The 13,936-nt window shown below is 33.2% G+C and overlaps 1 protein-coding gene across 1 annotated transcript; it reads right to left on the bottom strand.

Annotated features, from left to right (window-relative positions):
* Positions 1-837: 837 nt before the first annotated feature.
* LOC113732511 (annexin D4) lies at positions 838-5,421 on the bottom strand. Its single transcript, XM_027258335.2, has 6 exons — positions 5,265-5,421; positions 4,565-4,737; positions 3,240-3,455; positions 2,325-2,549; positions 1,399-1,470; positions 838-1,217 (listed from the first exon to the last, which is right to left on the bottom strand). The coding sequence occupies exons 1-6, from the start codon at positions 5,308-5,310 to the stop codon at positions 1,005-1,007; spliced, it is 945 nt and encodes a 314-aa protein (XP_027114136.1). The 5' UTR covers positions 5,311-5,421; the 3' UTR covers positions 838-1,004.
* Between the last annotated feature and the right edge of the window lie 8,515 nt (positions 5,422-13,936).

Below are 13,936 nucleotides of genomic sequence, written 5' to 3'. Positions count from 1 at the left end.
CTTTAATGTGTTGTAGTGTGTCATAATGAAAATTAATTTTATCTATTATATATTGTGGTTCTAATTTGTATTGGATATTTGAGATTGGCATGTAATGGATTGTTAGATGAAATATTCGAAAGAGTTGAAGTTTGGACTTGAATTACATTTTTACTTAAAAGTTAGATTAATATTATAAAGCAAGTTGATGGACAGATATTATGTTTATCCTCATTAGCCAAAAATATCTAACAAAGTTCTTGATTCTAAACAGGGATTTAATAAGTTCTCTTGAGATGTTGGAACACCTCCTCATCAATGCTCCCAACATTCTATTTAATCTGTTTGCATGCATACTCAAATAGTAAACAATTGGCCTTAGAAAACTTTAAGGTTTCAAAATCTTAATAGGTTATATCAGGTGATTATGTTATCATCTTCTATTGCAACTTGAGGGAGAACAAGAATATTTGATATGAGCATGGAGTCTCAAAGTTAGATTAATCTGATATACACCTACCATGTATATGTGAAGGGCCCAAGATATACCATAAAAATGTTAATAAGATTATTTAGGCTTCTTAGCACTTGGTTTCTTTACATTAGGGGCCGGTATCCTATGACCCATCTCTTTTTCATTGGATGTCTAACGACCAAGCACCCAAAGACATATGGGATAGATTAAGGTCGAAAAATTGTTGATTTGATAAGTTAGGGATAGATTAGTCAAATGACATTCAGAGCGGGTACCCAACCTATGTCCATCCGTACAATAAATCAATAATATTCATAATATAAAATATAATGGGCTTTGAACAACACTTGTAAAGATGCATGAAGCGTAGGTAAACAAATGTGTGGATGGAATTTTGACGCAAGTATATTATTGAAAAAAATCTTATGCACTGGTGGTTCAACAAAAGTTTCAGAAGCGTAACACAAAATATGAATTCATGAAAAAGCAAAGACAAGATAGAGCGGGCTTATTAATGAGCAAAGTTTAGTTTTGGTCGACATGCACTTTATTAGTTTTCTTTTGAAACTAAAGCAAGCAAAAAATCCCTGTAGTTGCCATTAGCAACTTCTTCAATCCTTTTGGACAGACTAACTCCAGAAAACTTGTGTTGAAACTCTTCTTTGATCTGCTTGATGTCCACATCTGCTCGTGTGAGAATCACTCTAGTGACAGAATCTCTTGCAGCCTCATCCACATCAGTTCTTAGTGATGCATCCAAAATCTGAACATAATTAAGGCACATTAGAGCAATTTAAATTGACCAAGATTAGATCAAAAAATTAAAAAAAAAGTAATAATGTTAATAATAATAATTGTAGTATTAGTAGATTGGAGGGAAAAAAAAAAAGAATCCTCGAAATGATTAAATTAAAGAGCTTTCCTTGGATGCTGGAAAGTGTTACCTTGCTAAAGTATGCATGTGGCATGCATAAGCATTGGACTGTTTGTTTCAGAGCCCAATCACCATCTGGATCCTGAGAAGGGATAATGGATATTGAGAGAGTGGTCATATTAAAGGGCCCAAATAATTAGTATACAAATCGCTTGTTTTCAATAAATTAGTTTAGTATGCAAGAAAAGGCAAAAGACTTTTTAAATATGGATTTTTTCTAATGATTTTCTCTCAAGGAATTTGTTCATCAATCTGAATTTTACTCAATTTAATAGATGAATGCACACACTCACATCAAATCCACCCCTATAGTTAGAGACATTCCTAAATTAGTTTTACTTTTTTTAAAAAAAATTAACACTTAAAACCCGTACTAACGTGTGCATCAAGGCATGTTTTAGCCAAACCTTTTGAGTATGCCATGAGCGTCAAACAGAAACATATTGTGTAAGAGAAGGGGTGGCTTTAACTACGTCTGCCGGACACTGCTCTCGAATTTGCAAAATTCCTAATCTTAGGACTATTAGATACGGTTGATAATGAGATTTAGCTAAAACCCTTTATCTCTTAAGCTTGCCTTTACTCAAAATTAGACCTTGTCTTGATCTTAGTGGTTCAGGTTTCCAATTGAACAACCTCCTTGGACAATTTTCAATTGAGATATTCAAATTAATGGTGATTCACGCATTGCACTTTCTGTAATTTACCATGGAAGTCATTGATGCCTCCGCTGATGTTACATTAACGCGTGTTTATTATATTTGATTTACACCGTATGAACTATTAATAGACCAGAAAATTCTAACTATAAAAGAAAAATGAGAACAGTGTACAAAAATGCTTAACTTGTTTGAAAAGTTAAAGGTTTCTAACGGTTTTATCTTCAAATTAATGAAACGAATCTCTGACTCATAGAATTGTTGCATAGTTAATTACCTGTTGCAAGTGGTTTCCGCTAATTTCCTCGCAATATTTGTAGACAGCCTTGATATGGGATTTGCTTCTTGTTGCTAGTATCATTATAACTTCTTCATTCTCAGTAGGATTCTTCTTTGCAACAGCTTTAATAGCATTATAAAGCACCTTGGCTTCTGATTTTGCCGTTTCTTCTTGAACATGTGGACCTTCATAGCGGTACGCACTTACAAGTGCAACTAAAAGCTGTTTAATGCACCCAAAAAAAAAAAAAAAAAATATTAGGACAAAGAAAAATAAAAATGTCAATGGCACTCCAAAAATTGTCATTCCAAAAATGGAGTATGAGAATTTTCCCATATATTTCAAGCACATCCTCTACAAATTGTGCCCAACTGTGGATTTGTCTTGTATTCGCGTGCAGAAGCAGCTTCATTAGCCCACATATTTATTTGGGCATCTAATCCCTCAATTTCTCAAATTGTCAGGTAGGCCACAATCTTTTTTGGTTTACGCGTTTCCCCTACCATTTTCCCACTTTTTTGACATGTATATAACTTGAGAGTTGAATTTCAATGGAACCCGCACGTAAATTTTGTTGACAAAGTTAGAATTAGAAGTTCTCTTATTGGTTGTATAATACTTTCAAATAGCTAAGAAAATAATTTTTTTCAGCAGCTAAGTAAATAATTGATGAGAATATACCAATTGTTACATTGAAAATCAGACTTGTAAGCAATCGATTGCAACTTTGATCATGATATTTTAAGTGTGTAATTAATTGTAACTGTTGAGATTTCTGAATTTTATGTAGGTAACGGTCATAACTCAAGTTTGTGAGACCAAAGTGTGGAAAAAGGAAAAAAAAAAAAAAAGATGCAATAATTGTCAACCAAAATTTCCAATTAAGAAACTTTAGTTTGCCTCGTATCTCACCTTACGTTCACTGGTGTGGATTTGGGAAGCTATGTCTTCCTCAATAGAGTGGTGGAAGAGGGAATGGTAGGCTCTTCTTGCTCCCAAAAGGTCTTCAGATGATCTTGTACATGCTGTTTCTATAATAATATCAATTCTTGGGCCCATCTGCAAAGCCTCCTTAAATAAACGAGCATCTCTTTCCCAAGGATGCATAGTCCGGAGCACCACAGCATCCTACCCAATTCAATTTAGATTAGCAACAAGTCATTGATTTAGGCATCATGTAAAAACTGGTTTTTTACAATCAAGATCTTTATTTCTTGAGGGTTGTTAATTTCCTGCTTAATTTCCGATCAATTCAAACAGTCCCTTTTATGACCAAAAGAGATTTTCAGCATCTTTAATTAGATTGAAATATTATGCAATTGGTTAAACACCAAAAGATGAATATGCCAATTAGAGAGAAATCTACATATTTAAAATCGAAAAAAGGGTACTTTTAGGATGGATATAGAAAGTAAGAGTACGTTACTACTTAGGCCCCTTTGGGGTTGTGTAGCTTAACGAAAAGTACATTTTCAATTGGGTTTTTAATAAAAGCACTTATTGAATGTTTAAATATTTTTAAATATATTGTTTGGAAATATAGTTAAATAAATACTTATTATATTAGATAATGACTAATTTGAAATTTTTAAATGTATTATATTTTTATTTAGTTCATAACATAGAATAAAATGATTAAATTTAATATTTTAGTTTTTAAATCACAAAACCTATTGTAAAAGCACCAAATTTGAGTTTTTGCTAAAAATACTTTTAGCACCTAAAACTCTTCTCCTAATTTTATGAGATGATAAAAAAATTTAAAAGTGCTTTTAGCACCTAAAAGTATTTTTTATCAAAAACACTACAACCCCAAACAGGGTCTTAATTGAATGTTACAAAAAGCTTCTCGGTGTTGTAGATCATGCATTATGTGAGAGAAAAGATAAAAAGGGAAAGAAAATGACCCCCAAAAAAAAAAGAAAAACAAATCTTCCTTTGCATTTTCTCTCCAATGATAATATATAATTTAACTTTTTCATGATCTAAAATGTTCAAAAAAATAAAAACAGAAATCTTCGTCGTTCGCATTTTATCTCAAATGCAAAGTATCCAAGTGTGACATGCAGGTTAAACGGTAACTTGTTGGCAGATTGGTTGACTTCTTGAGTATGGTAACATAATCTTTTTAGCTTTCCATTTAGCGCTTAAAAAATTGAAGAATTAACTTCTTGCAAAAAAAAAAGGCACATGACCATTAATACCCAACAAAAAGAAGAAAAACAAATGATACCCACCTTGAAGCGTATGAATTCTTGTCTAAGTTGTAGGACACGTGGATCTGACCATCTCTCAAATTGACGTTCATCTTCTATGAAGAAATCTGGAGTGGCTTTTCTATATGAATGTAGCTGATGTGGATGCCATTTTGTCAATATAGATATAGAAGTCTTCTCATCGACTCCAAGTCCTAAGATAAAAAGTACATAAATATCAGTTCATTAATACGTACTTTTAAGATTTTGATTGTAATTCACCAGAAGTATTGAAAATAAATGAGAGTGCTTATGCGTTTAATTCTGCAAATAATACATTTAATTAAGGTGATGGTCAATGTAACCATCGTCCAATGTTTGAAAAGAAATAGTGGCTTAGGAAGCTACAAGAACATGATTGTTGATCAGTGGATAAAGATCCCATCAAGGAAGCCTTAAGAATAGAAATTGTTGTAGCAAAATTTTCTGGTTCTTGGCTACAAAAATTTGTTTTCTTTATGAGGTGAATAAAGAAACTTACATATGAGAAGTCAAAAACATTGTGGTTCTTGTCTTAGACTTGGAATGATTTTTTACATATCCTTGTCAAAAATCAAAAAATACTAACAAGAAATATGAGGTGAATAAACACGCACGTAACCAATTACTTGAACAATCAATTGCCTGTTTTCAGACAAAATAGACAACAAAAATAATTCTTCAGTGGATGAGCTTGAAGAACCTGTGAAAGCCTTGTTGAGAGCTGAGATCTCCTTTGGGTGTGCCATTATAATATGTCAAAGACTGCAGATAATAATATGTCAAAGACTCAAAGCTCTTATTGCTCTGGAGTCTCTGGGTGAAAGGGTGAGGAAGAATGTTCAGCCAATGCCTCTTTTATACCCCACCATGAGGGTATATGTGTCTATAAAAATGATCAAATAAGAAGACAACCATGGAGTTGAGCAAATAAAAAATGACACATAAGTGTACTATGCTAGGTGCCATGTGAAATCATTGAAAGACAAAAAGTAACATATTTAAAGAAAGCAATTGAAAAGCTTTCATATTTGGCCATCTACTGTTCTGTTTTAGCTGTGTCATGACTTGATGTCTCGAGGCAGCTTCTGTAACATGTGGATTCATTAATGAACGACGTTATATGAAGGACTAAGTGCACAGTAGCATTAAATTGTGCTGAGCAAAAAATGAAAAAAATAATATATATATATATATATTAGCATTCATGTTAAGTAACATTCAAATCTATAAGGTGCAATTAACTTTTAGATCTTATTTATTTGCTGACTACCAGCTCACAAGCTAAGTAGGAATAAATGCGTCCAATTTTGCTTGCTTCTTGGATTTAAATTTACATGCATTGTTGGCATAATATTTCTTCTTTGAATGCTATGTGAATAGAGCTATTAAATGGAACGGGCAGCTCGAAAGTTCGATTGAACTCAACTCGATAAGGTTTGAGGTCAACTCGTTAAATATGGTAAACGAGCCGAATTCGAGTTGGAGATATGCTCGTTTAATTAACAAGTCGAGTAAACTCGACTCGTTTATTATTCGAGTAGCTCGATTAGACTCGATAAAGAAGGGTATATATGTCATTTCACAATTCAAAAGTATAAAAATTGAAAATTATAGATTTTTATTAGGGGTCAATTTGCACAAACTCGAGCTTGAACTCGCGTAAGCTCGGCTCATTTGTCATAAACAAGTCCGCTTAGTCGAGTTCGAACATATTTCAAAACTCGTCCACCTAGTCGAGCGAACTCGAACTTGGTTCGAGTTAAATTCGAGTCAAGCTCAGTAGCCAAAATACTCGGTTCGATTAACGGCACTATATGTGAAAGAGTTATAGATGTTTTGTCACCATGTGCAAGAAATTCTCTTAAAGTTTTATATGTGATTATGTAATAATAATGTGAGACAGTAGAGAGTTGCAATGGAAATAATTAAGTGTTTTTAGAAACCCTAATTGTTTGGAGCTAATTCGGAGCCAAAAATGTTATTCGAAGATACAATTATAGGCGTGTATAAAAAAAATAAGTACAGTACATTTTACAAAATAATGTTTGAATGGATCTGTTTCTCATAACATGTTTTTAAAATTAGTCCAAAGACCTTCTTCAACCATTTTTTTTTATTGTTCATATATATATATTTATATAAAAAAACTACTACAATAATGTTTTTCTAAAACTACTAGAGTAATTTTTTCTAGCTAGCTATGTTAACGACAGATTTATCGAACTACATCTGTAGCTCTATTTCGATTCAAAGGATGATGAAGAAGGAAAAAAAAAGGAAAGACTTGAAGGACAGACCAAACAGCAGCTTAAGCCATATACATGTAAAGTGATGTTATCTTTCTTCAGAAAAGTAATTTTGGATCATGAACTACAGTAAGAAAGAAAAAGATTTTCGTCAGAAAGATGAGTACAATAAATAAAACGCACAATATATATTTTAGATTAGTTCTTGACTTCTTATTACTAAAACCAAGAACCTATCATGTTAGAGCTAATTAAATCTAAGAAAATTTTGTCAAAGTTTCATAGTTCAAGAAAAGAGAGGATATTTGAGAAATTGAAGACATAAAATGTATTCACTGAAATGAAAACTTGTCATCAATATTTTAAAATCTTAAAAATAATTTAACAACATCGTCTCAATTGAAAATTGCCACAGCCATTGAACAGGCAACAACTCAAAAAGCATAAGAAATAGAATTCTCAAGGGTCACATTCGATGTGACTGTCACGATACTTAATTTTCTCGTGATATAAGTGTTCATAAAATTATGAAAACTTATGGATCATACATTACAGCTATTCTTGATTCTGTCAATTCTTTGACTTATCTATATAGTGAAGACCACGTAACAGTAATTATAGTTATGTGAAAGATATCATAGGTTGGTCATGAGCATGTGAGACGTAGGATTAGTTTTCCCATGTCAATCATGGAGGAGGGGCAGGAACGGGCATGATTTGGCCTAAAAAATTTGTACGATTCAGATTATTTCGTGCATCTCGATATTCACAATGTGTATGGGACTCATAAAAATTTGTTCTAAAATTACACGTTGTGCAAATAAAGCTACACCGTGTGCAAAAAAAGTTACGCGATGTGCAAAATGCACAAAATCGCCAGGAACAGTTGCACCTGCAACCGTTCCTGCCTGCGGTCCGTCAATCATCCATTGTCTTAGTGGGCACAAAACAATAAGACTGCTTCAACGACGTATGTATTCATCGTGATGATACTTTTTTAGTTCTTGGTTATTATACAATGTAGATCCAACATTTGTACACTGCAAAGATTAATTGAATAAATATTTCAAAAAAAAAAAAGATTAATTGAATAAAGGGCTAACTCCACTTTGTATCTTTGAATTTGTACTTTTTTTTGCATCTTAAATTCAATTTTAGATACCTAAACTCTTAAATTTGTTCCATTTAAATCCAATCAATAATTACCTTCCCAAAATTAACAAGATAAAAATGTTAAAAATTAATGACAATGTACAATTTTGTTCTCAGTGCAATCCTTTAATTTTTTTTTAGTACATTACCATTGATTTATATTGCTTCAATCACTATATTATTAACAAAATTAATGAGATAAAATATGGTACCAGTTAATGACAATGTGTTGTTCTATTTTTGCTACGATATTGTGTCACAATTTGACCATTTTCAACACATTATCATTGATTTGTTGGATTTTCTATGCCATTAATTTTGCTAAAGTTATCATTGAGTGGATTTAAATGGGACAAATTTGACAATTTAGGTAAAAATTTGAGAGTTTAGAGTACAAAATATCTAAAATTAATGTTTAGGATGTAAAGTAAAAAAATAATACAAGTTTAACGGTGTAAATTGATGCTAGACCTAATAATCCAAGCATTTTGATTACTTGACACTCGTTAAATTGAACGTCTTTTCCCCTGTCTCTTCTGTGATCATGGATTGGCATGGTCAATAACCTTCCCAGAAAGGACGAGAGACACCTTAATAAAAGCCACGGTTTATGGAAAATCAACACAGGTTTGTTGAGTTAATTTGAATTAGAATGATTGACATGAACTTTCTTTGGAAAGGCATTCCCTTATCTTTCTTTAGCCTACCGTTTTATGTTCAAAGAAAACCAATAGAAGCATCTTAGAGCAATTAAAGGAATAATACTACATTTCCACAACTTAAAAAAAAAAGAAAAAACTTAGAGCCTAACTGCTTTTGTTTCTCGAATTTGGTCCATTTTTGAGAACTGGTTTACAGATTATTAGAGGATCACGATGGGCAAAGAGGACACGAGACACATGGCAGGTGGGAAAATCTTCTGTATCTTTCTTTAGTCGAAGGTCATCCCAATTATTCACGCTCTAGAAAATGACAAATAAGGGTACCATGCTAGGTGCCATGTGAAATCATTGAAGAACAACCATATTTAGGGCCAGTTTGATAGGACTAAAAATATTTTTCGAAAGATATTTTCTGGAATTTTCAATGTTTGGTTGCATAAGTGCATGGAAAAATCTTTTCTGCCAAGAAACATTTTACACCAACGGGTGTACAGCAACTTCCGTTCTCACTCCACTGAAATTGTTTTCCTTACGTTCCGCCACTTCATTTAAAGAAAGGAGAATGATGTGTCCACTATGCTTCAAAGGTCATAGTTAGAACTCAAATCTGTCACACAATCTTTACCTTTATGATTCCTTGGTGATCACATCGGTATTTTCCCATAGCAATCCCTCTCTAAACATCCAAATTCTTGCTTTGTCAATCAAGGGCGACTTTTACATCTTACAAGCAAATTCTGAATTTGATTACCTATCTGAGCATGATTTTGATATTGGAGTACAGATCTTTGAGAAAAGATACTCCTTTATTGATGAACTAATCTGATGAATCCTAATTTCTGCAATACCATTTGCCAGCCATTGGTATTTTTTAAAAACTTCTTCTTGTTTCATGAGACTTCTCCATTGATGACAATTTTCTTCCGCCGTGGGGATGCGGTAGGAATGGTGCTGGGACTGGCAAGGAGGAGTTTTTTGCAGCTGTGGTGACAAGGGGTTAAAGAACGTGGACGGTAGGCAGCTTTGCTGGTGGTAGGCATGACGAAGCAAAACGTATGTTAGGATGCAAGGCGCTGCTGTGGGTTGGATATTCGAGAGCTAACGGGCTTAAATTTCTAGGAGGACAAACTAGTCAACCAAACACCGAAGACGAATAGGAAAGCATTTATTTTCTTTGAATAAATATTCTTTGGAAAATATTTTCTTACACCCAATCAAACAAACCCTTAAAGAAAGCAATTGAAACGCTCTCATATTTTTTTTCAAAAGAAAGAAAAATAAAACGCTTTCATATTTGGCCTTATGCTGTTCTGTTTCAGTTGTGTCATGTGCTGAGGCAGCTATGTGGATTCATTAATGAACAATACGTTATCTGAAATTCTAAATTCACAGTAGCATCAACTCGTGCTGTGCAAAAAATAAAGAAGCATTCATGTTAATTAACACTCAAATCCATAACGCACAATTAACTTTTAGATCTTATTCATTTGCTTACTACCACCTCACAAGCTAAGCACCCATTCGTTGTATTTTTGTAAGTCGTTGAACTTCGCTATGTGAAGGCAAATATGTTATTTTGATATTTGGTTATTAAAACTATCAAATAGGGCGAGTTGGGTGTAATTATTTACAAGCCTGAGGCAGCTCATTGAAATTGTCATAAACCTCAACCTCAAGTTAGGTTTCTAAAATTATTTCTCAGTCCAATAACATCGTCTCTGTTGAAAACTGCCCTGGCCATTGATTAGGCAACCACTCAATAAGAACAAGAGAGAGATATTTCCAAGTTCACATCCGATGTGACTATCATGAATTTACGATGCCTGGTCCTCTCGAGAGAAATGTGGTCATTGAATTATGAAAACCTGTGGATCACACATTACAGCTAAGCAGTGAAGGCCATCTAACAGAAATTATAAGGTTAGTCAAGAGCGTGTGAACGATATCATAGGTTGATCATGAGTATGTGACACGTAGGTTAGCCTTCCCATGCCAATTATCCAATGTGCCGGTTGGAACAGAAGGAAAAATCTACTTCGACAGCTTACGTTTTCATCCTAATGCTAATTATTAAGTTCTTGGTTGTTATACAATGTAGATCCAACATTGCACGTTGCAAGATCAATTGAGCAAATAATCCTAGCATTTTGCTTACTTAAAAAAAAAGGGATAATTTCAGAAACCTCCCCTGAGGTTTCTGACACTTTCACTGGCACCCCTGAGGTTCTCAAAATTTCACTGACCTCCCTTGATAGAAAATTGGGCCCCTTTGCTGACATCATGAAGGCCAAAATTACAAATATATCCTATGAAACTGGGTTTTATTACTGAAGATAGAGTGTATTACTACCGTTTAGTTGAAGAAAAAGACATCTAAAATGAATATTTTATCATTTTTTTGCTTGAAAAAAGTTCGAATGTGTTTAGATTCGATCAAGGGTCAGAACATGTTCTGAAACTATAAATCACTTTAAAGAGTTTTTACACGCCGCTCATCAACATTGTTTTCACATCAATAGTAAAATTTGAACATATAACTTTTTATAAAGAAGTGATTTTTGCTTACTAATTGAGTCAAATCCCACTGGTTGCTCCTAAACTAGTACCCTCGACAAATCGTGCAATAAAGAAATCGATCCAATCCTGAGACACATGATTCACGCAGGAGAGAACGACAACAAATGATATGTCCCAGTTCCCACCGGTGCAGCTTTAGCTAGTCATTACTAGTTCAGATGATGTCCCACTATTAATAGCTATCCAACAAAAAAGGGTTGGTTGTGTAAGTCAGTAGATATATTAATTTATGTTGTTCAACCTTAAACATGGTAGGCCAAACCAAAAGTTATATCGACAAAAGAGAGACAAGCCTGGAATTGAAAAGGCAGATGTGAATGCATGTCGACCTGCTATATCAATGCCTCGTGTCTGTCTTTTGCTTTAGTCATTGTTCTAGATTATAGCTCGAAAAGGATTTATTTGGATCTTATTAATGGCTGTCCAAGAATTATGTAATCAACTATCAGCATTGACTTGCACCACCCACTCTGTACAACTAATCAAGAATTAAAATTTGATGTTAAGTGATAAATCCTATTCCTCACATATTATACGTGTAAATCTAATCGATTCAGTATGAGTTTATATTAAATTCTTTTGTTTTTTTATGGAAAATAATATTCACATAGCCTGTTTTGTGTAGAAAGAAAAAAAGAAGCATGTTAAGATACACATGCTTCAGGAAACATCTTCGATCTGTGCCCCATTAAGAAATCAATTTGGTATGAAACATGTGTTTCCCAGATTTATGAAGCAACCGGACAGAGTATGCAACAACTAAGCTCAATGATGTGGTGAGTTGTTTAATCCCTCTCTAAGGTAAAAGTACACCTAAACAAATTAATTTAAAATGTCAGTCTATTTCTTGCCAAAAAAATTCAATTACAGAAACCCTGACTTACTGATATTTTAATTCTTGAATTCATCATTTTCTTTTAAGGTGCAAACCTCTTGGATTTTAACATCTCTTAACTTGTGAGAATTCAATATCTGGCAGGAACGGTATCCTCACTATTTATACTAATTATTTTGTGTAGTTTCTTGAATAATTTACAGAATCTAGAAGTAGTAAATTCAAAATTTAAGATTATATTTGCTTAAAGTTTTATGTCATGTTATATCATATTTTCGACTTTAGTTTTCTTTGCCTTTGTTTAGCATCCTGTTTCACATTACAAGTGATAATGTGGCCGCAAAAAAACACTATTTTATTTAAATTTACTTGTAAAAATTAGTGAAGAATTGTTCGTGTGTAGAAATTTAACTCGTGCAATTGGTAAGGATATTTTTTCATCGCATTATAATATCAGGGAGGAGGGCACCGACAAAAGAGTAGTTGGTACTTCGTACCAGTTCTTAATTAAGCCGACTTAGTTGTTTACTATATAGAATGATGTCCCACTATTAATTGCCGTCCAAGAAAGAAGATTTGAACGTGCAACTCATGGGATAAATACTACATGAGCTTTAAACATGGTAGGCCTTATTTCACGAGTGTTGTCAGGCATGCCAACCCAAAAATCATATCATAAAAAGTGACATAAGTAAAAAAAAAAAAATTTTGATTAAGCAAATATGAATGCTTTTTTTTTGTTGTAATGATAATATTCCTATGATCTATAATCTATTCTATTTTAAAGGAAGGAAAAGTCTAAAAAAATTGTGTAAGAGGTTAGTAGATATACAGACTTGATTAGATCAAAGGGCCGATGCTCTAGCACCTCCTTTAGATTTTTTTTTTTTAAAACAATTGGAGTTTAAAACCCCGACCTATAACCCAAAGAGGGACTTAGTCCCTTTCTGATGATCACTGATCAGTCAAAGCTCAGTGGTTAAGAAAATATGAATGTATGATTTGCAATTAATGAAAAAAAAGGGAGTCATATGATTCGTTTGGTAGAAATGGAAGAGTTATTGATGACCTAACTACTTCAGTAATGCCCATCTTCCATGGATATTTCATTGAAATTTGCATGAGGAAGGTGCTAGGTATATTGCTAAGTCGTTTTCACGCCCTAGGACACCACACAATCATGGAACACTTGATTTTAACAAATTCGAAATGCTGGATATTTATTTCTTACTCTGCCAATTCAGTCTAGTTATTTTCTAATTGTTGAAATCTTTAATAAAAATTTCCTTCTATTTATCGCCTAACCATGCTGGCTTTTTGGAACACAGATTTCTTATTGGCTTCAACCAGCTGGTTTCTTTCCCTTCAAAGTGTATCTGAAATTGAGCAGACTAAAATCCTTTTATATCAACTCAGATATATAACAGGAAAGACTAAAAATTCAGCTAAAGTAAAAGAATAAATTAAAGAAATTCTCAGCATCCTTAAAAACATTGTTTTTTTTTTAAAAAGAAAAAGAAAAAGAAAAAGGTCACTACGTCAAAGTAATTTGGTATCTCATCTGATTTTTTTTCCGCTGTATTCTTGTTCACTATTAGTGTACCGTATCATCCATTTGATATTTACGGTAAGTAGCATAATCTAAAGAAACAAGGTGTTGCATGTCTAAGTCAATTTCCAGAGGCATATCGAAAGTGAGTTCCACTACTTAATGCATCTGCATGTATTTGAGGTGCAACAAGTATCTCTTGCATTTCTTCCACTTTGTTATATGCAACTTTTATCTGTGATAGGGGTCGAAGTAAATTGCGGTACTTTTTTGAAAGGGATAATTTCACAAACCTCCCATGAAGTATCTAACAACTATAGAGAGCTCCCTCAAATTTTAAAAATTATACCT

This window comes from Coffea arabica, chromosome 2e (genome assembly GCF_036785885.1).
Source record: "Coffea arabica cultivar ET-39 chromosome 2e, Coffea Arabica ET-39 HiFi, whole genome shotgun sequence".
Lineage (NCBI taxonomy): Eukaryota > Viridiplantae > Streptophyta > Magnoliopsida > Gentianales > Rubiaceae > Coffea > Coffea arabica.
Note: the sequence above shows the minus strand (reverse complement) of the source record. Positions and strands in the feature narration are given on the sequence as shown.

Bases quoted from the DNA above. Each gene is read 5' to 3' on its own strand.
- LOC113732511 (XM_027258335.2), bottom strand. From the start codon at position 5,310: ATGGCACACCCAAAGGAGATCTCAGCTCTCAACAAGGCTTTCACAG. The intron at 4,738-5,264 runs GTTCTTCAAGCT...TTTTTATCTTAG, and splicing joins TCTCAACAAGGCTTTCACAG to GACTTGGAGTCGATGAGAAG. The intron at 1,218-1,398 runs GTAACACTTTCC...AATTATGTTCAG, and splicing joins CACATGCATACTTTAGCAAG to ATTTTGGATGCATCACTAAG.